At 42.3% G+C, this 27274-nt stretch overlaps 1 protein-coding gene across 1 annotated transcript in view; it reads left to right on the top strand.

Moving 5' to 3' along the window:
- CSE1L (chromosome segregation 1 like) overlaps positions 1-27274 on the top strand; it is a 64739-nt gene that overhangs the window by 27873 nt on the left and 9592 nt on the right. The window contains exons 7-16 of the mRNA XM_066235356.1: positions 1248-1355; positions 3605-3697; positions 11755-11922; positions 12032-12161; positions 13739-13804; positions 14864-15066; positions 15767-15851; positions 19476-19537; positions 25024-25160; positions 26171-26274. Of these exons, the coding sequence (XP_066091453.1) occupies positions 1248-1355; positions 3605-3697; positions 11755-11922; positions 12032-12161; positions 13739-13804; positions 14864-15066; positions 15767-15851; positions 19476-19537; positions 25024-25160; positions 26171-26274 (1156 nt within the window). The remainder of the gene's footprint in view (positions 1-1247; positions 1356-3604; positions 3698-11754; positions 11923-12031; positions 12162-13738; positions 13805-14863; positions 15067-15766; positions 15852-19475; positions 19538-25023; positions 25161-26170; positions 26275-27274) is intronic.

Below are 27274 nucleotides of genomic sequence, written 5' to 3'. Positions count from 1 at the left end.
CAGTTTGTTGATTTAAATTTACTTTTCTTTATTGTAAATATTGTATTTGTTCCCGTTTTGTTTTTTTACTTTAAAATAAGATATGTGCAGTGTGCATAGGGATTTGTTCATAGTTTTTTTTATAGTCTGGCCCTCCAATGGTCTGAGGGACAGTGAACTGGCCCCCTGTGTAAAAAGTTTGGGGACCCCTGCTCTAACTAAGAGCTACTAGGCCAGGGTGGCAAAGATTTTTTTTTTTTTTTTTTTTTTTTTTTTACAGAGACAGAGTCAGAGAGAGGGAGAGAGGGACAGACCGGAATAGAAAGATGAGAGGCATCTATCATTAGTTTTTCATTACACATTGCAACGCTTTAGTTGTTCATTGATTGCTTTCTCATATGTGCCTTGACCGTGGGCCTTCAGCAGACCGAGTAACCTCTTGCTCGAGCCAGCGACCTTGGGTCCAAGCTGGTGAGCTTTAGCTCAAACCAGATGATCCCGCAGTCAAGCTGGCAACCTTGGTGTCTCAAACCTGGGTCCTCGGCATCCCAGTCCGATGCTCTATCCACTGTGTCACTGCCTGGTCAGGCAAAGATTTTTCTTTTTAATGATGTTAAAAGTCTTAGCCAAAGTGCCATGAAGTGAACATTTTGGTGTCTTGTTTAATGGCTTATAAATGGTACTAGCTTTTTGGAGTTTGACGTTTTCATAAGAGCACCTTAATAATAATTTCTTCTAATTTTAGGAAGTGACATTACTTCAGTGTCTTGTACATAGTAGTTGTGCATAAAGCACTAGGACCTTATTTTTAGTTACTGTAATAGTTACTGTAACAATTTGGGTTATATTTAGGTATATCTGGCTTCCAAAATCTGTGCTTAGAGCCTACTCTTCTGCTTTGGTAATGCACTTTAGAATATTAAGCTATAAAAGTGAGAGATATGCACAAAGTTTTCTAGATAAGCCTATTTATTTCGGTTAGAATAATAAAAAATTGGAAATAACCTAAATGCCAAGTGGCAGGGGAATTATTTAATGAGAACATATAAAGACATTTTTGTGTATATGCACAAAGAAGGAAGAAAGGATCTAGTCCAAAATACTAACATCAGACTTGTTAGTAGTGACATGATAAGCAGTTTCAAAGTATATACTTTAAAATATTTTTCAAAATCTCTGCTAATCTCAGCCTAGTGCAGAGCTATTTCATGAAGGTTTATAATATACTAAAAAAACCCAAACACTGTGTTCCTGAATTCCTTCCCAAGGCCACCATTGAGCTCTGTAGTACCCATGCGAACGACGCCTCTGCTCTGAGGATCCTTTTCTCTTCCCTTATCTTGATCTCAAAACTGTTCTACAGTTTAAACTTCCAGGTAAGGTTTGTTTTATTTATTTTTTTGATTCGTATTCTGTGTTGTTAAATATGCGGGTTTTCATTTGATAAAGGCTTTTTTTGCCAGCATTGATTTTTTTTTTTTAAATAGAAATTAGTTTTTTTTTCCCCTCACCCCATTCTTTGTTTACAAATAGTGTTCTTGTTTATAGTAGTTCCTAGAAGTGCTAGTGGATGTTTCATGAAGAAAAGGAACATTCTCTGTAGGCCATGAGGAAGGGATACCCCACATCCTCAGTCACTGTTTTGGAGAACTATCCTCTACTCTTTTTTTTTTTTTTTTTTTGTATTTTTCTGAAGCTGGAAACTGGGAGGCAGTCAGACAGACTGCTGCATGTGCCTGACCGGGATCCACCCGGCACGCCCACCAGGGGGCGATGCTCTGCCCATCCTGGGCGTAGTTCTGTCGCAACCAGAGCCACTCTAGCGCCTGAGGCAGAGGCCAAGGAGCCATCCCCAGCGCCCGGGCCATCTTTTGCTCCAATGGAGCCTCGGCTGCGGGAGGGGAAGAGAGAGACAGAAAGGAAGGAGAGGGGGAGGGGTGGAGAAGCAGATGGGTGCCTCTCCTGTGTGCCCTGGCTGGGAATTGAACCCGGGACTTCCGCACGCCAGGCCGACGCTCTGCCACTGAGCCAACTGGCCAGGGCCTCTACTCTTTTTTTGAAGACACTGAGAGATCACATTCTCAGGCCTTCCTCTTGTTCATTTAAGTGCAGTTTAACACTGCGGGAGCCATGTTTTGATTGAAGGTCTATGGCTAGCTTGTACAAAAAGGCTTTTATTGGAAGCATATTTGGGAGACAGAGGGTTTTAGAAAGTTAAAGGACCAGTCTCATTTCAGACAAAACACAGCCACAGTGAAATAGCAGAAAATACCTGATCACCCTGTTGTTACTGAGATAGTGGCATCCCGTCACTTTCTGTTGTTAAATTGTTATTTTAAGATTCAGAGCTCCAGGAAGCATAAGGGGATCTTATTGGTTCAGATTACTATACTGAGAGGTAAGAGGAAGGATCTTCCCTTTTCATAGCTTATAGCCAGAGCCAAGTACCTGGACTTAATCCTTACAGCATGACTCACAGTGGTAGGGAAAGAATTCCACAAAAGGATCAGGATAGAGCAGATGAATGTCCCAAAATGGTAGACCCAAATCATTGGTCTGTGACACAGCATTTTGAGAAACTCTTAATTAAAGGATGGCACTGTTTTGCTTGTACTGTCTTTTGAATTCTGTTTCCTAGAAGTCAGGTAGGATGAAGCTCTTAATTAACTTGTCAGACATAGCCAGGGACAGCAAAGTCATAATCTTACCCTTGGGGAGTTTATCAGCCCCATTAAGAAGGCAGTACTATTCCATAGGAAGTCATTAATTGTGTAAGATCATAAGTTTGAATTGGTGGTCATCTTATGCTAAATGCAGTAGTTCAAAAAGGAAAAGGAATATATTGGTAAGCACTGAGTTTTGTAAGGAAGGGCGTCATACAATCTTAGGTGGACCTTGAAGGAATAATATAGATTTAAATTGGGACAGGAAATTGAAATGGCATCATTTGTGGTTGAAAGTGTATAAAATTGAGACAGAAGTTGGACCTAGGTGGAACAGAGAATTCTTGTCAAAATAGATAACGGTTGTCTGGCTAGGAAGTGTGGACTGGAGTCAGTAGGCATGTGGAAAAGGTTTGGTGTGTTTGTGTGGGGGGGTAAGTTATGTAACGAGCACACTTATTTTAAAGCCATTTTTATTTTATTTTATTATTTTTTTTCAGGGACAGAGAGAATCAGAGAGAGGGATAGATAGGGACAGACAGACAGGAATGGAGAGAGATGAGAAGTATCAATCATCAGTTTTTCGTTGTTTGTTGTTCATTGATTGCTTTCTCATATGTGCCTTGACCGGGGGCCTTCAGCAAACCAAGTAACTCCTTGCTGGAGCCAGCAACCTTGGGTCCAAGCTGGTGAGCTTTTTGCTCAAGCCAGATGAGCCCGTGCTCAAGCTGGCGACCTCGGGATCTCGATCCTGGGTCCTTCCACATCCCAGTCTGACGCTCTATCCACTGCGCCACCACCTGGTCAGGCTAAAATATTTTATTTATTGATTTTTTTAGAGAGAGAGGAGTGAGAGAGAGAGACAGAGAGAGAGAGAAGGGGGAGGAGCAGGAAGCATCAACTCCCATATGACGAGCACACTTATTTTAATAAAAAGTTTCAAGTCACCATTTCTTCTTTAGGATCTCCCAGAATTTTTTGAAGATAACATGGAAACTTGGATGAATAATTTCCATACCCTCTTGACATTAGATAACAAGCTTCTACAAACTGATGTAAGTATTGTTTAAAATGTTTGCTTTGCCAGTGTACTCTTTTGTTAAAATTAAGAATTATTTGAAATATGTTATATATCAATTATATCTCAATTTCATTTTACTTATTTTATTTTTTTGTGATAAAGAGACAGAGGGACAGATAGGGACAGATAGGAAGGAAGAAAGATGAATGAGAAACATCAATTCTTCATTGCAGCTTCATAGTTGTTCATTGATTGCTTTCTCATATGTGCCTTGACCAGGGGCCTATAGGAGAGCGAGTGACCCCTTACTCAAACCAGCGACCATTGGGTCATGTCTATGATCCCATGCTCGAGCCAGTGACTCTGCGCTCAAGCTGGATGAGCCTGTGCTCAAGCTGGCGACCTCAGGTTTCGAACCTGGGTCCTCTGCATCCCAATCTGACGCTCTATCCACTGTGCCACTGCTTGGTCAGGCCTCACTTTAAAAAAAAAAATTTTTTTTTTTTGAGATTTTATGATACTGATTTTACAGAGAGAGGAGAGAGAAGGGGACAGAGAGCAAGAAGTGTTAACTCATAGTTGCTTCACTTTAATTGTTCATTGATTGACTGCATGTTGTTATGTACCTTGACCAGGTAAGCCCAGGATTTCAAACCAGTGACCTCAGCATTCCAGGTTGACACTGTTATTCACTGTGCCACTACAAGCCAGCCTGTATCTCAATTTTTTTTTTCTTTTTTCTTTTTTTTTGAAAAATGAGAATACAAACTTTTAAATGCAGGTTTTCTTTTACAGGTTTTTTTTTTGGGGGGGGTTTTGGGTGTTTTTTTTTTCTGAAGCTGGAAACGGGGAGACAGTCAGACAGACTCCCACATGCGCCTGACCGGGATCCACCCGGCATGCCCACCAGGGGGCGATGCTCTGCCCATCCGGAGCGTCGCTCTGTTGCGACCAGAGCCACTCTAGCGCCTGGGGCAGAGGCCAAGGAGCCATCCCCAGCGCCCGGGCCATCTTTTGCTCCAATGGAGCCTCGGCTGTGGGAGGGGAAGAGAGAGACAGAGAGGAAGGAGAGGGGGAGGGGTGGAGAAGCAGATGGGTGCTTCTCCTGTGTGCCCTGACCGGGAATCGAACCCGGGACTTCCGCATGCCAGGCCAACGCTCTACCACTGAGCCAACCGGCCAGGGATTTTTTTTTTTTTTGATAAGCAAAAGCTTTATTTAGTACAGTGCATCCCACCCAACGAGGTTCTCTGGTCTGGGGGACAGGGGCCAGAGAAGTCACATAGAGGAAACCATTTGGGGGAAATTTAAAGGGTTGTTTAGGGTGGTCGAGGTAATATAACGTGGCAAAATGTCATTGGCTGACAGACAGTCACCTTTTTCCAAAGGACTTCTGGGAAGTTTCTTTTAGCATGCATGGGTGTGGGCAGTTCCAGCCAAAATTCCTGGGTCTGGTTCCTCACATGACCTTCCCCCATTGCCCACCGACCTTACATTCCAACCTTCTATGTTAGATGGGGTGCCACTATTCATCTGGGTACTTCCTGCTGGTTAGGGGCATCGTGGGGAGGGGAGGTCAGAAGGTGATGGCTTTGAGGGGAGTCGCGAGGAACATCTGTTTGACCGTGACTCGAGAAACTTCGTGGATGCAGTCCTGTAAGAATTTTTTTTAAAAAAGGAGTAAATATGAGTAATATGTTGATAATTAGAAGAGGACCTAGGATAGGGGCAGCCCAGGTGAGGATGGGTGGCTGCCATCAGGAGTTAGGAGAGATTCTTGCTCAGTTTCTCTCGCAGATGGTTGAGGAGATTGATGTTTTTTCTTCCCTTGGGCCAGTCTCATTGAACAGCATTGCTTCCTGCTTCAGCTCACTCTGGTGGCAGGTTCCCGGTGGGAGGGACAGGAGCAACAGGGGGATCTGCAGGGCTCAACCTTTTGGTGAGCTGGAGATGAGTGGGGCCCAGTGGTTCTGACTGCCAGTGGTCCTGCATGGGGCAAGCTTGAGGCAAGAGACATGGTTCGAAATGAGGGTAGTATTGATTATGGGGGAGCTCTTGGTAGTGAGAAAGATGTTGTCAGCTAGATAATGGCTTCGAGACTTTGTAAAATGCTCCGACCCAGGAGGGGTACAGGGCATGGGGGCATAACTAAGAAGGAGTGCGAAAAGGGAATTTCATCCAAACTGCATGTCAGGGGTGGCAGGTGTGAAGGAGAAAAGAAGGGGTCCCATCCACTCCCATAACCGACACCTGTGAGGGAACTAAAGGTCCAGAGTGTGATGGCAAAACAGAGAAGGTAGCCCCTGTCTCCACAAGAAATGAGATGGACTTACCTGCTAGCTGCAGCATTACCCTGGTCTTGTTGAGGGTGATGGGGGTCTCTGATTTCAGGCCGCATCAGTTGTCCATGAGACCTAGGAGTTTGAGCGATGGGCCCGCCTGGCTGGCTTGTCCTCCACATAGAGACGCTGAGGAAAAGCCTGTTTCCCAAAGGGGCAATCACTCCACCAGTGACCGGGCTGCTTGCAGTTAGGGCAGGGCTTAGTGGGCAGCCATGAACAGGGGCACTGTCAAGCCCAGTGATCCTCCTTGCCACGTTTAAAGCAAGTTCCTCTTTGCGGCCCAGACTTGGGTCGGGCACCTCCTGTGCCTTGCCCCTGTTGCTCTGCCGGCCTCAGGGCTACCACAAGAGTCTGGGTTTGGAGTGTTACCTTCTGCTGTATGCAGGCCTGGTGAACAGCCTTGGCCTTTTTCTACTAGCCATGACCATTAAAAACTTTAAATGCCATGTTCACAAGTCTCAGATAGGGGTTTGGGGGTTGAGAATAAGAGGAGGGGGTCTTCTGGGGAGCCTGGCACCCAGATCCAGCCGGAAATGCTGGAGCCAGAGGCAAGACAGGAGCAGGCCTTCCTGCAATAAGACCGGGGTTGGGCCGTAGAGTCAGGAGCCCTGCAAACTGGCATGAGGGCCAATGTCTGGAGAGAATGGGCTGACAGAGGAGGGGCTTAAGAACACAGTGGAGAAGGGAAGGGCCTCTGGCCAGCAGGGGAGGAGAAAGAGAGACTAGTATTTGCAGGTGAATGAGAAACAGGATCCCGTGAAGGGAGGGGAGGAGCCCAATAGGACGGAGGGAGCCCTGCAGGAGGGGAAGAGAGTTGAGGGTTGGCGAAGGAGAAAAGATCAGGAGTGGAGGGTTTATGTGAGTTTTCTCTGACTAAAAAGGGCCTGCGCTGTATAGCAGGCGCCACAGAGATTAGGACTAGAGCGCAAATATTAGAAGCCTTTGAATGTAAGGGATCTCCAACCATTTCCCAGTTCTTTGGCAATAGTTAAATTGGCAAGGGTGCTAAAACCGAAAGTCCCTTCAGGAGGCCACCTGGTTCAATTAATCAGTGGGTTCTGTGGCCTGACACAGCAGAAAAGAAGAACAGTTTCTCCTTTAGGGAGGGAGAGATTTCGGATAAGGCATTCCAGGAGGGTTTTTGAGTCAGGTTTAGATTCCTGTGCCTCCCATGGCTGCCCTCAGTCCTCGAAGTGATCAGAGATGAGAATTGACGGCCCGCAACTCAATCTCTGGCCACCTGATGGTTAGGTAGAGTGGGAGTGACCAGGACGTCTCCACGGACACACACGCACTCGGAATGGATAAGAGGTCCCTGAAGCAGCTGCGATTATGGACAGGGAGTCTCGGCAGAAAGAACTGAGGGGTGGCTGGAGGCAGGAGACTTACCGCACCGTATGCGGAAGTGGGTGGAAAGTTGGAGATCCTAGTTCTTCCTCGGAAAGGAAGAGGAGAAGAGCAGCCCCAGCAGGCTTCAATTCCTCCCGGGTTTCAGCACCAAATGTAAGGTATTTTTGCTGACCGAGGAAGAAGGAAGGGCGTAGCCATGAAATGTGGATAAGCAAAAGCTTTATTTAGTACAGCGCATACTGCCCAAAGAAGTTCTCCGGTCCAGGGGACAGGGGCCAGAGAAGTTGCCAATCTCAATTTTTTTATTTAAAAATACTTGAGTACCTTCTGAAAACCTTGAGAGGATAGACTTGATAAAATGAAATAAGGTTATTTAAGAACATTTAACATCCTGGTTCCTTAATTACTTACTTTTGTGTTGTTAATTGATAAAATTCCAAGAACGTGAGTAATACTTGATTATGTGGGATGTTTCATATTTGGTTATTTGTAGTATACAGAATTAATTACTTTTACAGTGGGCCTGGCTTGGGTCACAATGTATAGATTAGGCTTTTTTTTTTTTTTTTTTTACAGAGGCAGAGATAGACAGGGACAGACAGACAGGAACGGAGAGAGATGAGAAGCATCAATCATCAGTTTCTCGTTGCGCGTTGCGACTTCTTAGTTGTTTATTGATTGCTTTCTCACATGTGCCTTGCCCGTGGGCCTTCAGCAGACCGAGCAACCCCCTGCTGGAGCCAGTTACCTTGGGTCCAAGCTGGTGAGCTTTTTTTTTGCTCAAGCCAGATGAGCCCACGCTCAAGCTGGCGACCTCGGGGTCTCGAACCTGGGTCCTTCCGCATCCCAGTCCGATGCTCTATCCACTGTGCCATCACCTGGTCAGGCAGATTAGGCTATTTTATTACATCAAAAGAAAGGCCTTAGAGTATTCACAGTGTGAGCATTTATAAAATATAAAATGATTTGTCATTGAAGATATTAAGAAACTTAAAACATAGACCTCTGTAATAATAGCTTCTTTTTTAGCTTTTTTTTTTTTTTTTTTTCTTTCATTTTTCTGAAGCTGGAAACAGGGAGAGACAGTCAGACAGACTCCCGCATGCGCCCGACCGGGATCCACCCGGCACGCCCACCAGGGGCGGTGCTCTGCCCCCCAGGGGGCGATGCTCTGCCCATCCTGGGTGTCGCCATATTGCGACCAGAGCCACTCTAGCGCCTGAGGCAGAGGCCACAGAGCCATGCCCAGCGCCCGGGCCATCTTTGCTCCAATGGAGCCTTGGCTGCGGGAGGGGAAGAGAGAGACAGAGAGGAAAGCGCGGCGGAGGGGTGAAGAAGCAAACGGGCGCTTCTCCTATGTGCCCTGGCCGGGAATCGAACCCGGGTCCTCCGCACGCTAGGCCGACGCTCTACCGCTGAGCCAACCGGCCAGGGCCAGCTTCTTTTTTAAAAAGTCATCCACAGCCTGACCAGGCAGTGGCGCAGTGAATAGAGCGTCAGACTGGGATGCGGAGGACCCAGGTTCGAGACCCCGAGGTCACCAGCTTGAGCGCAGGCTCATCTGGTTTGAGCAAAGCTCACCAGCTTAGACCCAGGATCGCTGGCTCGAGCAAGGGGTTACTTGGTCTAATGTAGCCCCCATGGTCAAGGCACATATGAGAAAGCAATCAATGAACAACTAAGGTGTTACAACGAAAAATTGATGATTGATGCTTCTCATCTCTCTCCGTTCCTGTCTGTCTGTCCCTATCTGTCCCTCTCTCTGATTCTCTCTCTCTCTCTGTATTAAAAAAAGTCATCCACAGTATAGGAAATAGGTGACATGATAAAGGTTTGTAATGTGTAAGTTTCCTCTGGAGTTTGTGAGATGTGCTTTTCAGTGCACAGCACTTACTCTATTACTCATTTGCTTTTCTATTAATATATTTATGATCTACCTTTTTTCCAAGAAACAATAAACAAAAAATAAAATATTAAGAGTACTTCAAAATCAAGTAAAAGAAAAAATAGAATCGGTGATTTGAGTCAGTATTTTGGGAGTCAGTTTTTGGGAGTGTTCAGAAGATTTTATCTTAAGATGTATTAAATAAAAGACCACAAAAAAAGATAAGGCTTCGGCCCTGGCCGGTTGGCTCAGTGGTAGAGCGTCGGCCTGGTGTGCAGGAGTCCCGGGTTCGATTCCCGGCCAGGGCACACAGGAAAAGCGCCCACCTGCTTCTCCACCCCTCCTCTTCTCCTTCCTCTCTGTCTCTCTTTTCCCCTCCCGCAGTCAAGGCTCCACTGGAGCAAAGTTTGCCTGGCGCTGAGGATGGCTCTGTGGCCTCTGCCTGAGGCGCTAGAACGGTTCTGATTGCTACAGAGCGACGCCCCAAGATGGGCAGAGCATCGCCGGGTGGATCCCGGTTGGATGCATGTGGGAGTCAGTCTGACTGCCTCCCCGTTTCCAGCTTCGGAAAAATACAAAAAAAAAAAAAAGATAAGGCTTCTAGCCCTGGCTAGACAGCTTCTTTGGTTAGGACATTCTCCCTGTTCTCAAAGGTTGCAGGTCTGCTCCCAGTCGGGGCACATCCAGGAACAGATTGATGTTTCTGTCTCCCTAAAAGATGAATCAGTAAATTTGTTTTAATTAAAAAAAAAAAAGATGGCTCCCATAATTCTGTCAGTTGGCTAGGAAAAAAACCCTTTCTCGGAAAACAAAGCTTGTCTTCACACTTAAATTTACAGAAAGTTTTTCACTTAGATCTTAGAGGGAGCTGTGTGCCCGTTTAACCATATGCCACCTTGTCATTTTACTGTAGCAGTCCCTGTATTATGCCTTGAGAAATGAGCTGTTTGGCACATAGAATAGCTCAAAAGTTATTTGTGAATTGCTGTTATACAAATATTGATCGACTTACGACCTATGCAACCTAACGACCATTCGACTTACGACCACAATAGCTAGCCATGACTGCTCCGCCTCTGGCAGCGCAAGCTTTTGCCCAGCTGGGCGTACGACAGTGCGGACCAGCTTCCGGCAGCACTACCATCTCTGCGCGCACCATTTCAACTGTTATCCCAGACTCAGTATAGCAATTTGTGTTTTGCGTCTTGGATATTTTTCATCAAACCCCTCCCGAGATGTCTACCAAGAGGAAATTGTCTTTGCAAATATTAAACCAGTTGTACTGGTAATGCAGTGTTTTACTTAAACCTGACAAATGTAAAAATAAGAAACAAAATGGTGTAGAGATGATACAAATAGCATAAAATGAACAAAGAAAATTATGATATATAACAATAATGAAATAAAATTATGATAAAATATGACAGATTTTTATAACATCATTTCACAGTACTATACATACAGCCTACTTAACTTACAACCAAATCGTGTTACGACCAGTCTGTTGGAACCAATTGTGGTTGTAAGTCGAGCACTATCTGTAGTTGATAGTGTTATAGCCTGACCTGTGGTGGCACAGTGGATAAAGACCTGCAACGCTGAGATCACTGGTTCGAAACCCCAGGCTTGCCTGGTCAAGGCACATAGGAGAAGCAACTACTATGAGTTGATGCTTCCCACTCCTCCCCATCCCCACCTTTCTGTCTCTCTCTATCCTCTCTCTAAAATCCATAAATAAAATCTAAATAAAAAAAATAGTTGAAAGTGTTATATAAATCACTGTCATGGTTTAGATTGCAGTACGCAGACTCTGCCTGGAAACAGGTCCAGGTGCTTTTGGCGTTGTGTGGTATACATCGCAGCTCTCACTCCTCAGCTCTGCAGCTGTAGTTGAACTCAAGCCATAGGCAATACTAGAAATTGTATAAATGAGAAAAAGGATGAGTATGGCTGTGTTTTAATAAAACTTGACTTACAGAAATATGCAGCAGGCCAGACTTTGCTTTAGTTTGCTGACACTTGATTTAGATTGTTGTTTAATATTTTATAACTAAAATGTTACTTGAGAATCCTGTAGCATTACCTCATTGGGGGAGTTGGATACATCTTAATATATTTGAAATGAAAACCTTTTGGGAGACAGCAAGACACAACACAACTAATCATGTTGCAAAGGAAAGTGTGATATGCTCTTTATCATTTAGGTTTCTGTAGGAATGTTGTTTTCAGTTTAATATGGAAATATTTTATAATTCAGCAACCAGAAGAAGAGCTTTATTTATTTAACTTGAAGACTTTTGAGAGCTGTTCTCAATGATTAATAAATGAGAAGTATTTCCTGATTGGTTTGTTTGAAAGACTAGACAGGTAGATTGGTGGTGACACAGGTGTGGTGTCCAACACTTGGCTTTGGATTTGAATTTCTGAAAGTCAGTTCAGGCATTAACGGCCACTCTCTGTATTTATGATGGCATTAAAGTTGTATGTCTGAGTTTATGTTTTCTCTTATGTGAGGACGAAGAAGAAGCAGGCTTATTGGAACTCTTAAAATCCCAGATCTGTGATAACGCCGCACTGTATGCACAGAAATATGATGAAGAATTTCAAAGGTATCTGCCTCGTTTTGTCACCGCCATCTGGAACTTACTCGTTACAACAGGACAGGAGGTCAAATATGACTTGGTAAGATGATGGTGGAGACAAATAATTAAGGAATTCTCTTACTACCTTTCCAAGAAGTAAACAGTTCAGATTTGCTTTTTAAAACATGCTTATTTTTGTTTTATTTCAGTTGGTAAGTAATGCCATTCAGTTTCTGGCTTCAGTTTGTGAGAGACCTCACTATAAGAATCTTTTTGAGGACCAGAACACGCTGACAAGTATCTGTGAAAAGGTTATTGTGCCTAACATGGAATTCAGAGGTAATTCTTTTTTTTTTTTTTTTTTTTTTAAATTATTATTATTATTTTTTTTTTCTGAAGCTGGAAACGGGGAGAGACAAGTCAGACAGACTCCCGCATGCGCCCGACCGGGATCCACCTGGCACGCCCACCAGGGGCGATGCTCTGCCCACCAGGGGGCGATGCTCTGCCCATCCTGGGCGTCGCCATGTTGCGACCAGAGCCACTCTAGCGCCTGGGGCAGAGGCCACAGAGCCATCCCCAGCGCCCGGGCCATCTTTGCTCCAATGGAGCCTTGGCTGCGGGAGGGGAAGAGAGAGACAGAGAGGAAAGCGCAGCGGAGGGGTGGAGAAGCAAATGGGCGCTTCTCCTGTGTGCCCTGGCCGGGAATCGAACCCGGGTCCTCCGCACGCTAGGCCGACACTCTACCGCTGAGCCAACCGGCCAGGGCCAGAGGTAATTCTAGTGAAGTGTAAAACTTTTTCAGCAGATCAAAAGTTCAGTTTTTTTTAAAGAGTATGTTAGTATAAATTTAGTTAAGTCTTCTCTCTGTTGATTTTTGTAACGTGCTGATTTTTTATTGCTAAATAAAACTGTTTGTACATATTTATTGCCTGTTTTGTAAACCAAGGCAGAAAGTGTGGTATGAAGGCATTTATGAAGTGAGCACTGCCGTGATGAGCTCTGTTGTGTACTATGGAGGTTTTTCATAGAAATATTGAACAAGACTTTAACAGTCCTGTTATATTGAGAAGAAAGCAAATATCCAGGATTACAAATTATGGAAATAATTGGTTTTGGTTGTTGTAGTGTTTCACCAAGGCAAATAGCTGTTTTCCAATAGCTGACTTGAGGTAGGAGTGATGGATAACCTTTGAGTTAGTTAAACACTTAGTTTGTGTTTAAGGTGAATGTAGTTCTAAGAGACTGTATTTATTTGTATACACAATGACTTTCCTTCTCCCATTTGGGAAGAGCAAATAGTAAATGTGGAAGGAATTGTCTTCTGTATCACAGGAATCATTAGATCAGTGGTTCTCAAATTATACTGCTCACAAAAATTAGGGGATATTTCAAAAATGAATACGAAGCAATAAAATATCCCCTAATTTTTGTGAGCAGTATATTTGCAACAAAACGAGGAAAATAAAGGACAATATAATAAGGTTTTATTTTCTTTTGTGTTTTCATAAAACTATTTTAAGGATAAATCTTTGTTCTGATATTGTTTGTCCTACTTTTTAGTGTTGAAATTATTTTTGTGAAATAATGGTCATTGTAGTTGTTAGTTTGTTTTTGTAATAGCCTTATCTGACAAAATAAAAAGTTGACATCCCTAGACTGGTTCCCAACACTAACTTTTGAAAGTTGGTTATAAAGTTCAATTATGGGGATGCTGTCACATTAGAACAAATGAGCTAGTAGCACAGCTGTGTGAATTACCTTTAAGGCTACCATTTGCTGCTGTAAGTAATCATGTTGGCAAAGAACACTTTGCTGTAAAACATGTCAGTTCTATTTTCTGCATAGTCAAATGCAAAAGTTAGTAATTGTCATGTCTTTTGAGGGGTTATTTGAAATATCATCTCTCTTTGTAGCTGCAGATGAAGATGCCTTTGAAGATAATTCTGAGGAGTATATAAGAAGAGATTTGGAAGGATCTGGTATGTATTTTCATTTTTAACTGTTAATCTAGCCCTGACCAGTGTCTCAGTGGACAGTGTTGGCCTGGTATATGGATATCCCAGATTTGATTCCCAGTCAGGGCAAACAGGAGAAGCAACCATCTGCTTCTCCCTTTTTTCTCCCTCTTCCCCTTCCATAGCCAGTGGCTCAGTTGGTCCAAGCGTCTGCCTCAGGTGCTAAAAATAGCTTCATACTCGAGCACTGGCCCAAGATGGGCTTGCTGGGTGGATCCCAGACAAGGCATATGTGGGAGTCTGCCTCACTGTCTCCCCTCCTCTCACCTAAAAAAAAAAAGTTGGTTTTTTGTTTTGTTTTGTTTTTGTTTTTTTTACAGGCACAGAGAGTCAGAGAGAGGGATAGATAGGGACAGACAGGAACGGAGAGAGATGAGAAGCATCAATCATCAGTTTTTCGTTGTGACACCTTAGTTGTTCATTGATTGCTTTCTCATATGTGTTTTGACCGCAGGCCTTCAGCGGACCGAGTAACCCCTTGCTCGAGCCAGCGACCTTGGGTCCAAGCTGGTGAGCTTTTTTTTTTTTTTTTGCTCAAGCCAGATGAGCCTGCACTCAAGTTGGTGACCTCGGGGTCTTGAACCTGGGTCCTCTGCATCCCAGTCTGACACTCTATCCACTGTGCCATCACCTGGTTAGGCTAAAAAAAGTTTTTTTTAAATAATAACTTAATCGTAGCAAGCCAGTTTTAAAGTTGCTCTTTTTCTAGTAAATATGGGGAAGAAAGGGAGTCAAGATTAGTTTGTCATTTCAACTGGCTTTGGTTGGAAAACTTTTCTTTTTTTTATAACTTCTACACCATAAAAAGCAGCTTTTACATGAACTATATCAATTGAATCATTTGTTTTTCTAATGTATTTATTAGTGTTTGTTATACTACTGTGAACTTTTTAATTTTCAATCTCATTTTTGTTTCCTGTAAAACAATGTTTACGTTGCTGATAGCTATCAGCAGTTTTCTTATGAACTTGGTTGGTTGGTGGTGGTTTCTTTATCTTGTGATATGTTTCTTTGATTTTATAGACATTGACACTAGACGCAGGGCAGCTTGTGATCTAGTACGAGGATTATGCAAGTTTTTTGAGGGACCCGTGACAGGAATCTTCTCTGGTTATGTTAATTCTATGCTTCAGGAATATGCAAAAAATCCATCTGTCAACTGGAAACACAAAGATGCGGCCATTTACCTCGTGACATCTTTGGCATCAAAAGCCCAAACACAGAAGGTGAATCTTTTCGATGTAGTTTTATTTCTAAAACAGACTTGTCAGTAACCACACAGAAGTCAAAAAGAAGTACTATATTTCTGATGATGCAGCCTACTTTGCTAGTTAATCTGTTAATTCTGATTAGAATTCAGAGTCTCCAAAGCTGATGTGTCAGGCACTTAAGTTTCTTTTCTTTTTTAAACATTTATCCTTTTATTTTTTAAGTGAATTTATTGGGGTGACACTGGTTTAACAATAATAATAATACAGGTTTCAAATGCCCAATTTTACAACACATCTCTGTACACCATAATGTACATTCACCCCCCCCAAGTCACGTGTTCATCCATCGCCATTTACACCCCCACCAGCCTCTCCTGCCATCCCCTCCCCCAGGCAGTCACCACGCTTGTCCATGTCCAGAAGTTTTTCTTTCTTCCTTTCTTTTTTGGTCCCATTCAGCACTTAAGTTTCTGAAAGACCAAAAAAGTTGACAGATGCCACACTTGTTCCTTTAGCTGAGAGTCAGTGTTTGTCAATTTAGGGAAGTTTCTTCATTGTCTATTAAAATAGTTTTGTTTTATTTTGAAGCAGTTTGTGTTTTGAAGTGTTCATCTCTCTTTTTAACCTGCTTTTGTAATGTTGACTAAATTACCAATATGGTCGATATATACAGGTATTTCATGTTATTTTACCCCATTACAAATTTGTTTTTCAGCATGGAATTACACAAGCAAATGAACTTGTGAATCTGACTGAATTCTTTGTGAATCACATTCTCCCTGATTTAAAGTCAGCTAATGGTGAGTTTTGTGAAAAATTATTTATGTAACTTATAACACTACAAAATAAATAACATTATGGCAAAAGTCATAATGGGGGCTCTACTTCACTATAATATGCAAAACATTGGCTCCTATGCTTGTTGTAGGTATTCTATTGAGTAAAATCTTAAAATGGTTCCTCCAGATTTTGCCTGGTTAAAATTAACTTTTTATAATGAAAACAGGCTTGTATTGAAGGAAAACAAGCAACAAGTAAGACTAAATTGTAGCTCAGCTTTTTGTTAACTTGGGATATAGTCTAGGAATTAAACTTCAATTTTCTTTTCATTTTAAAAATAAACACTTAAAAAATTTTTTTTAAAAGACAGTTTCTTTTTTTTTTTCAGAGACAGAGAGAGAGTCAGAGAGAGGGATAGATAGGGACAGACAGACAGGAATGGAGAGATGAGAAGCATCAATCATTAGTTTTTCCATGCGCATTGCAACACCTTAGTTGTTCATTGATTGCTTTCTCATATGTGCCTTGACCGTGGGGCTTCAGCAGACTGAGTAACCCCTTGCTCCAGCCAGCGACCTTGGATCCAAGCTGGTGAGCTTTTGCTTAAACCAGATGAGCCTGTGCTCAAGCTGGCGACCTCGGGGTTTCGAACCTGGGTCCTTCCCACATCCCAGTCTGACGCTTTATCTACTGCGCCACCGCTTGGTCAGGCATAAACACTTAAAAATTGAAGTAAATTTAAATCCTTTGGAACTGATAAATATTAAGAATAATTTCCTATATTGATGAAACTGTATTGATCAAGATACATAGATAATCCGCTTAAAAATTTTTTTGTATAGAAAATTTTAATACATTATAAGGTAGGGAAAGAACTGTAATGAACTTCCATGTTAATATCATCCAGCTTCAAGAATTTTTAATAATTGGCCACTATTCTATCACTTTTACTAATTTATTTTCCCACCACTAGAGCAGTTTAAAGCCAGAGAGTCATGTTCTTGATCCATAATACAAGAGGTCCTCAGGTTACGACACATTCCATTCCTATGACAGTGACAGTGACATGACCCGAATTTTGGTGTCGAAACACACCCTAGCCCAGACGTGGCCAACAGTTTTTGCCCCTGGGCCAGATTAGAAAGAAAACTTTTCTCACGGGCCGGAAAAAATATTAAAATTAAAAAATGTTAAATACAAAAACAGTTTGTTTAAGTAAACAAAATTTATTATGTAATATGTTTATGAATAAATGAGAGTAAAATTTTTTTTTAATATACAATATTATTTTAATAAAAATGTAATTACAAGCCTGACCTGTGGTGGTGCAGTGGATAAAGCGTCGACCTGGAAATGCTGAGGTTGCCGGTTCAAAACCCTGGGCTTGCCTGGTCAAGGCACATATGGGAGTTGATGCTTCCAGCTCCTCCCCCTTTCTCTCTCTCTCTTTCTCTTTCTCCTCTCTCTCCCTCTCTGTCACTCTCTCTCTCTCTCTCCTCTCTAAAAATGAATTAAAAAAAAAAAGTAATTACATACCGTATAAATATCCAAACTTATCACAATTGAAACAATATTTAATTAATAGAATAAGCTTGAAGGGGTTATATCGCAAATAAAACAATTATTTCATTTTACAAACAACCTGGACACGTTTTCAGTTATTACTACAGCTATTGTCTATGCTACAGTGCCACTTGATTCAGCACACTTGACCACAAAAATAACAAACTGTTTGACCTTGGGTGCGCACTGGCAAACTCCACCTAAAAGAATGTGGGTTTCACATCGCCGCTAAACACCAAACAGTTCATATCGAGTACAGACAAGTACAAAAGTTATAAATCTTTATAATGGAATTTTTTAAAAAAAATAAGTATTGCGAATTCATTCGACCAATTATTGGAAGTTAACCCTAGATTAGTCACACGCGGAATTCCTTTCCGTGTATCACTATCTTCTTAAATATCTCGATTTTTAATAATCAAAGACGCCTCCGCTTCTGAGTAGCGGAGAATATTAAAAATTTAATCGTGGGCTGCATAAACTATTGGCCCGCGAGCCACATAAACTTATTATGCGGGCAGTATGTTGGCCATGCCTGCCCTAGCCTAACACAAATGGGACATTTGCACTTCTAACAGTCCAAAATGGTATAGATAAGCATACTGGCAGACGCCAACTCCCTCACTCATATGTTGTGTTACTGTGTATTTTTCCGCCACGTGTATCCAAACTAGTTCACCTATGTAGTCTGCAAGTATGGTGCTTACGGCATAAGCCAAAATACTCGTTTCAGTTTTTTAAAGTTTTTATGGAGTGAGCATCATAAACTCTAAATATTGTATGTCAAGACTGTCGTAACCTGAGGACACCCTGTAGTTTTAGTTCTAGGAAGAAGATGATCTGGTCATTAGCCATGATCTAAAGGATTTTTATTTAGTTTTGTAACTAATGCATGTTTATTTGTAATGAAACTTAAAGGTAAGGGGAAAAACTAAACTGTTTATTATATTCTTAGTAGAGCTGATAGCTACATAGTAGATTATTATATATTTTTTTATAGTCTCCTTTTTTTAAATTTTTTTTTAAATTTATTCATTTTAGAGAGGAGAGGAGAGACAGAGAGAGAGAAGGGGGGAAGGAGCTGGAAGCATCAACTCCCATATGTGCCTTGACCAGGCAAGCCCAGGGTTTCGAACCGGCGACCTCAGTATTTCCAGGTCGACGCTTTATCCACTGCGCCACCACAGGTCCGGCGATTATTATATTATTAATAAGCTTTAATTACTTAACATTTTGGTTACCAAAACCATGTGTTTAAAATCTGGTAATGGCCTTGGCCATTTGCTCAATGGATAGAGCATCAGCCAGGTATATGGAGGTCCCAAGTTTGATCCCTGGTCAGGGCCATTGAAGCAATATGAGAAGCGAGCATCTGCTTCTCTCCTCTCTCTTACCCTTCTGCAGCCAAGGGTTTGATTGGTTCAAGTGTCAGTCCTGGGCACTGAGGATAATTCTGTTGGTCTGAGCCTTGGCCTCAGGCACTAAAAGTAGCTTGATTGATTAGAGCATTGGCGCCAGACAGGGGTTGCCAGGTGGATTTCAGTTGGGGCGCTTGTGGGAGTCTTATCTCCCCTCCTCTTGCTTAAAAAAAAAAATTCTGATAAGGTCACCAGTTTGGGAGTAATAGTTCTTAACATTTAATTAACTATAACTAGGCCCTGGCCGGTTGGCTCAGTGGTAGAGCGTCGGCCTGGCGTGCAGGAGTCCCGGGTTTGATTCCCAGCCAGGGCACACAGGAGAAGCGCCCATCTGCTTCTCCACTCCTCCCCCTCTCCTTCCTGTCTGTCTCTCTCTTCCCCTCCCGCAGCCAAGGCTCCATTGGAGCAAAGTTGGCCCGGGCGCTGAGGATGGCTCCATGGCCTCTGCCTCAGGTGCTAGAATGGCTCTGGTTGCAACAGAGCAATGTCCCAGATGGGCAGAGCATTGCCCCCTGGTGGGCATGCCGGGTGGATCCTGGTCGGGTGCATGCGGGAGTCTGTCTGACTGCCTCCCCGTTTCCAACTTCAGAAAAATACAAAAAAAAAACAAACCAAAAAAACCCAAATAAATAAATAAATAACTATGACTTTTTTTTTTAATAGTGAATGAATTTCCTGTCCTTAAAGCTGATGGTATCAAATACATTATGATTTTCAGGAATCAAGTAAGTAGCCTTTCATTTATATTATATGCCACTTAACCCTTTGAGTAGTATGAACGTTCATGTGTGTCCTCATGCCTCCTGACCATTTATTTTTAAAATAAATCAATTTATTTTAAAAATGTGTAAGGCAATATTACAAAAAGGCAAATGTATGTTTTTGTTTCCATAAATTGGTTACCAAACAAACATGATTTTAAGTTAATAAAACTGTAACTGGAACTAATTTCATTTTTTGAAAAAAACCCTCACTACTCAAAGGGTTAATACTTGGAGGAGGGCAAGAATTTGTCGTAGTTATACTTTATTTCATTTCATTAAGACACATAGCCTGACCTGTGGTAGCGCAGTGGGTAAAGCGTCCACCTGGAACGCTGAGGTTGCCGGTTCAAAACCCTGGGCTTGCCTGGTCAAGGCACATATGGGAGTTGATGCTTCCTGCTCCTCCCTCTCCCTGTGCGGGGGTGCACACAGGTGCTCTCTTTCTCCCTTTCTCCCTCTTCCCTCCCTTCTTCTCCCTTCCCTGTCCCCTCTGGACTCTCTAAAAAAAAAGAGAGAGACATACAGCATGTCACCCTGGCTGGGTGGCTCAGTTGGGTGTGGGTTTGACCTCAGGTCAGGGAGCATGCGGGAAGTCAGCCAGTGATGGTATGAATGGGCGGAGCAACAAATACCTGTTTGTTTCTGTCTCTCTTCCTCTCTCTAAAAATTAATACATTTTTTAAATTAAAAAAAACACCCTGATTGTTTACTTTTAGTGATGCTAAGAGTGATCAGTGGGCCCTGGCTAGATAGCTCCTTTTGTTAGAGCTTCGGCCCAAACTGCAGAGTGTGCTGGTTCAGTTCCCTGGTCAGGGCACATAAAGGAACGGATTGATATTGCTGTCTCTCTCTGTGCCTCTCCCCCTCCTCTGGCTAAAATCAATAAAAGGGGGGGAATGATCAGTGGATTGAGGTGGAGAGGTATATTCCATCATTGATTTATTTTATCTACTGCGAGCCCAGTGGTGGTGCAGTGGGTGCGGTCAACCTGGGATGCTCCAAAGCTGCGGGCTTGCCCTAAAGCAACAACTAGGTGTTGAGGCTTCCTGCCTCCCCACCCCTTTCTCTCTTCCCTCTTTATCTCTCTAAAACAAAGAAATGAAATCTTTAAAAAAAATTTTTATTGATTTTAGAGGGCAGGGGAATGAGAAGCATCATCTACTCCAACCTCCAAAGATGACAAATGAGGGTATTTTTGATGCTCTAGTTGTTCCATCTTTGGCCAGTGGGGGCCCCATTATATGCACAGATTCCTGTGCCCTCTTGACATAATAAACTTAGTAGCCTTTTAATGGCTTTTTTCATTTATGACAATATTCCAGGTTCAATTTGTACATTTGCTGCTCCAAACCTGTTAGCCACCTTTTGAAGGTGGGAAATGTTATTTAAAGACCATGAATTGTAATTGATTCTAGGTTTTTTTCACAGGCGAGCTGGGAAATAGTAATACCAATACTATTACTAAAGTAATAATGCTGAGTGCAGTTTGATATTTTTGTGATTTTTATAGCCTTACAGTGTGATCCTATTGAGTATGTGTAGTCAAAAAAAGTTTCTGTATTTAAAGCAACTTGAAATTATTCTTTGCATTTTTGCCACAGACTTGATAAACAGGTTCATTTCTTGTGTGTTTTTATTTTCAGAGGTCTCGAAAAGGGTTACTTTACATGCCTCTGAAGTCAGACAATAGAAGGCAAGGTGCATTCAGAAAGGTGTAGCTTTCATCCCTGTTCCCTCCTTCTGCCATTTCTTTAAACCAAGTTTTGGGTTGTTTCCATTTTTAATTATGAAAATATAACCCAATACCTTTCCTATGGACATTATATTTCTCCTTTTACACAGGAGAGTGTATATTAACCACTGTTTTCCACGTGTTTTTTTTCCCCACTTAAATCCTGAATGTCATTCTATAATACAGATTTTCCTCATTCTATCTTTTTTAATAGCTGTAGTACTCCACAGGGTGGCTCACTCATGGTTTACTCAACCAGTCTTCCCCATACATAAATATGCTGGTTATTTTCTACCTTTGTCTATTTTAAATAGTACCAATTATTATATTTTTTTAAATTTTCTGTCGATTTGGGGGGGAGAGAATGAACATCAGCTTGTTGCTCCACTCAGTTCCACTTAGTTGTACACTCACTGGCTGCTTCTCTTATGTGCCCTGACCTGGGATCGAACCTGCTACCTAAGTGCCCTTAGACAACATTTCATTCAAGGAACTACTCAACTAGGGCAGTATGAATTATTTTAAATAATACTTTTAATAGTCTTGTATATATGTGATAAATTCCTAGAAGTAGCATTGCTACCTAGAGGGTCAATGCATGCATGTGTAGTTTTTCTAGATCTTGCTAAATTTGCCTCCATGGGGGGGTTGCATCCTGTTGCATTTCTTTTTTTTTTTTTTTTTTTTTTTTTTTACAGAAGCAGAGATAGGGACAGACAGACAGGAACGGAGAGAGATGAGAAGCATCAGTCATTAGTTTTTCGTTGCACATTGCGACTTCTTAGTTGTTCATTGATTGCTTTCTCATATGTGCCTTGACCGCGGACCTTCAGCAGACTGAGTAACCCCTTGCTGAAGCCAGCGACCTTGGGTCCAAGCTGGTGAGCTTTTTGCTCAAGCCAGATGAGCTCGCGCTCAACCTGGAGACCTTGGGGTCTCGAACCTGGGTCCTTCCGCATCCCAGTCCAACGCTCTATCCACTGTGCCACCTCCTGGTCAGGCTGTTTTGTATTTTTCTGTAGTTGGAAACAGGGAGGCAGTCAGACAGACTCCCGCATGCACCCGACCGGGATCCACCGGCATGCCCACCAGGGGGTGATGCTCTGCCCATCTGGGACGTTGCTCTGTTGCAACCAGAGCCATTCTAGTGCCTGAGGCAGAGGCCATAGAGCCATCCTCAGCGCCCGGGGCCAACTTTGCTCTAGTGGAGCCTTGGCTGCGGGAGGGGAAGAAAGAGACAGAGAGGAAGGAGAGGGGGAGGGGCAGAGAAGCAGATGGGCGCCTCTCCTGTGTGCCCTGGCCGGGAATCGAACCTAGGACTCCTACACGCCAGGCCGACACTCTACCACTGAGCAAACCAGCCAGCACCTCTGTTGCATTTCTTTAAAAATTAATTGAGTGCCTGTTTTCCCAGTAGAGTATGTTGCCAGTGTCATAGATATGAAATGGTATCTTCTTGCAGTTTTAAAGTGCATTTTTCATTTTGATTGCAAAACTTTCCATTTAATGGGTGGTTTTATTTTCTGTGAACTATTCAGTCATACTTTTGCCATATTTCTGATTATTGGCCTTAAGTTTTAGAAAACATGTAGTCTTACTGTTTTAATAGTAGAAATTATTATTCCTGGCCGGTTGGCTCAGCGGTAGAGCGTCGGCCTGGCGTGTGGGGGACCTGGGTTCGATTCCCGGCCAGGGCACATAGGAGAAGTGTCCATTTGCTTCTCCACCCCCACCCCCTCCTTCCTCTCTGTCTCTCTCTTCCCCTCCCGCAGCCAAGGCTCCATTGGAGCAAAGATGGCCCGGGCGCTGGGGATGGCTCCTTGGCCTCTGCCCCAGGCGCTGGAGTGGCTCTGGTCGCGGCAGAGTGATGCCCCAGAGGGGCAGAGCATTGCCCCCTGGTGGGCAGAGCGTCGCCCCTGGTGGGCGTGCCGGGTGGATCCCGGTCGGGCGCATGCGGGAGTCTGTCTGACTGTCTCTCCCCGTTTCCAGCTTCAGGGGAAAAAAAAAAAAATAGTAGAAATTATTTCTTTATTTCATGCTACTTTTAAGTGCAAGATGCTTTTATAACTAACAAAACATTGATCTAGTTTTGTTTTTTTTGTTTGTTTTCGAGAGGAAGAGGGAGAGAGAGAGAGAGAGAGAGGCATCAACTCATTGTTCCACTTAGTTGTGCACCTATTGATTTTCACACATGCCCTGACTGGGGCTCAAACCAGTCATATGTGTGTGTGTACACATATGTATGTAAATTGACCCTTGAACAACATATTTCTTGTCCTTTTGATAATAGCTGTTCTAACAGGTGTGAGGTGATAGAAAATACAGGTGGGGCAGAGGTAGGTTTACAGTTATTTGTATGGAAAATAATACAATAATTAAAGTAAATAAGAATAAACTGTTTCGTGTACTCACAGCTATAAACCTGAATTTGCCCCACCCTGTAAAATGAAACCTCATCACCACATCTTAACTCCATGCCATAATTACAATGTACATACATAGTGGCTCCCGGGGCACTTTCTGCCCATCCTCTTTATATAACTTATGCCATGCTATAGGCATTGGTCTACACATCTTGTTTGTTGCGTGCATAACATTGTTTTAGAGAGTTACTCATTTAGTAGAAATGTTGTAGTTCATTTTTAATAGCTGTGTAGTGTTCCACCACAAGAATATGCCATAGTTTATTTACTGTTGGTTGGTTCTTTAGTTTGATTTATAATTTTTTTGTGTCTTTGGCAAGTATTTACCAAGGTTACATGCAACCATGTGATGCTGTTCTATTTTAAAGACAAATGGATGGTTTAAAGTTTTAGAGGCTTTTGAAGAAGATTAGGATTATTTTTGTCTCCCTGCCCCCCCCCCTTTAAGGTTTTATTTATTGATTTTATAGAGAGAAGGGGGTGGGGATGAGAAGTAGTTGCTTTACTCTAGCTGTTCATTGGTTGCTTGTCATATGTGCCTTTTCCGGGCAAGCCCAGGGTTGTGAACCAGTGACCTCAGCATTCCAGGTTGATGCTCTATCCACTGCACTACCAAAGGCCAGGCCTTCCTCCCGTTTTTAGAAGAGGAAATGAGACACAAGGCTTGAATGACTTTCCCAAGAAATGCCTGCTATGAAAAGTGTAGGGTTCTATTGTTATTTGTTTATTGATTTTACAGAGGGGGCGGGGCAAGAAGTATCAACACAAAGTTGCTTCACCTTCATTCATCGCTTGTCATATGTGCCTTGACCAGGCAAGCCCAGGGTTTCAAACCGGCGACCTCAGCGTTCTAAGTCAATGCTCTCACCACTGCGCCATCATAGTCCAGGCTTTTTAAAATTTTTTAATTGAATTTTATTGGGGTAACACTTCTTAACAATTATATAGGTTTCAGGTGCTCAATTCTTCAACAAAAAATAGTTATTAAAATTAATGAAATCGATTAAAATTAATAAAAATTAAAAAAAATTAATGAAATCTGCTTTGCCTGATACTCTGTAGTAGCAAGATTTTAGCCTAATCATAGTTTTGATGCTTAGAGAAAGAATTGGAAAAGTGAGTGTGAACTGGCCCATTGAGGTAGGGTAGAGGTTTTGATTTCTCAGCCATAACATTTCCCATTTGTAATAGCTGAAAGAACACTTTTTAGAATGAGCAAGCTCTTTTCCAGTTGTCTTGTACTCAAAGATAGCCTCGTTGAATTAGAGCATGTATATTATTGTATTTTTCAGGTACCAAAAGAGCATCTTTTAGTCTCTATTCCTCTCTTGATTAATTATCTTCAAGCTGAAAGTATTGTTGTTCATACTTATGCAGCACATGCTCTTGAGAGGCTGTTCACTATGAGGGGGCCTAACCATACCACGCTGTAAGTATTGGATTCTAAGCAGTTTATATTTTTTCAGCTTGGGGTGAGGTGTTCTGTACTGGTCAGGGATATCTCAATGTATTTATAATTTTATTAGTAGTTAGAAAAATAAGTACTTTTTATTTATAGTCTCAGTCTGAAAGGATTTAAGGCAGCATGCCAAAATACATACATTATATAAGTAGAGGAAATTGGAGCAAAGGAAGAGAACTGGGGTGAATTTAATAAATGGGAATGTGTTGAGATTCTGTGCAATAGTTTAGGAAGGTAAAAGTTACTGAAAAGGCATCTCAGGGTGGGCCTTTGTGGAGGGAGTACGTGCAGAAGCCGCAATAGGCATTATTTTCACCTGGCTGGCTTTTACTCAGTGCTGAAATGTGACACAACTGAGTGAAAAGAATTTTCTAAGGTCCAAGATAGTAGCTTTTTTGGCCTGATCCAGGATAAAATGTAGAGGAATGGATGATCTACATGTCTTTCAGGCCATTCTTCAACAGTGTTATTTCTTGAAACTGAACTTTGGGTAAGAGATGGAAAACAATTCTAGGTTCTTTTCTTCAAGAACTTGAGGCCAATTAAGGGTTAAAAGGACATTCATTGAGGTGAGTCAAGCCAGTATTTGTCTTCAGGACTAGAATTTATGCAGAAGACAGTTCTGAACCTGCCCACCTCCAGGAAGCACAAGTGACAGTGAATGAGCCCCCTGAGAGTCTGAGTTCTGTTCTTAATGGTGATATGAACCAGGGATGACTTTCACAGCTTTAGATGATGTTGGGTTTGTTTGGGTTTTGGTTTAATTGTGATTGGTCTCAGATGTGCCTTCTTAGAAATTTAACATAAGCTCATGTAAAAAGTTAGTTTCCTAAGCTGTCTACTGGTTGTCAGTGGTGGGAAATGGCTCACTTTTATGCCAAGAAGTGTGATTTAGTAGTTGCCAAGTGTGATTTAGAACTTGTCAAAGTGACAAGTTCAAGATTGGTAGTGACTGAAAGTTGTTTTTTCATCTATAGCTTTACAGCTGCAGAAATCGCACCGTTTGTTGAGATTCTTCTAACAAACCTTTTCAAAGCTCTCACACTTCCTGGCTCTTCAGAAAATGAATATATTATGAAAGGTAGGCCGTTTCCCTGGTGTACACAGCCTGTAAGTCTCTAATCTCTGATTATAAGGGTAAACACTGAGTTGTATACTATTAGCCAAGAAGTAGGTTTAGATATTTTAAAATGAAGAATATGGTTTTATTTACTATTAATAGTGTTTTCAGGAAATTTTTTTTACCCTAATTTGATTGAGAACTCTTATTAAAAGAAAAAGAAGCAAACTCCTTGTTTCCTTTCCTAGATTGACTTTTTTGAGGGCAAAGGTTAGCTCAGACAACATTGAGTGATGGCACGTTATGCAAGGTCTTAGTGTGAAACCTGGGTGCACTTGATCGACCCCACAGAGATCCTGCCTTCATAGACATACTGCCAAGGACACAGGCAACTGGAACCACCTGCCAGGTGCTGCATTAGGAGAGTGTCTTGGTAGGAGCTCTGACCAGCAGCAGTCAGCCTTACTCACTGTTGCATTTTAAGAAACTGAGCAGTGGCACAGTGTTGATTCATTGGAAATACTTTTCAAAGAAATCGATGCCTCTGTCCTGGGTCAGGACCCCTGAGGGGGGTGTGCACGTGTGTACATGTGTTTATATGTGTTTTCAGCACTATATTTCTTCCAACAGCAATGTGTAATGATTGTTAAATGTGCATTTCTGTGAGGCCGTAACTGGTCTTGGTTATTGTTGCTGTGTTCTCAGGGTATGCGAGAGCACCCAGGATGTAATGCCTTCTCAGTAAATACTATTTGAGTGAATGAAAGTCTTGTGTGTCAGCCCAGAGGTGGGGTATAGATCCATCCTCTAACCGGTTACTCTTTACCTAGCTCATGGACAGGCTTGCTCTAGGAAGTGGTGTCTAAGATGAAGTGAGGGATAGGTAGCAGATAGCTGGTTGGAGAGTGAGGCTTTGGCTCAGGTAGAGGAGATGTTGCAAAGTTTAGGAGGCAAGGAAGGTATCTTTCTATCCTATTTCTGGCATATTGTAGGTGCTTTTCTTAATAAAAGCCTATTCTGT

Source organism: Saccopteryx bilineata, chromosome 6 (genome assembly GCF_036850765.1).
Source record: "Saccopteryx bilineata isolate mSacBil1 chromosome 6, mSacBil1_pri_phased_curated, whole genome shotgun sequence".
Taxonomy (NCBI): domain Eukaryota; kingdom Metazoa; phylum Chordata; class Mammalia; order Chiroptera; family Emballonuridae; genus Saccopteryx; species Saccopteryx bilineata.
Note: the sequence above shows the minus strand (reverse complement) of the source record. Positions and strands in the feature narration are given on the sequence as shown.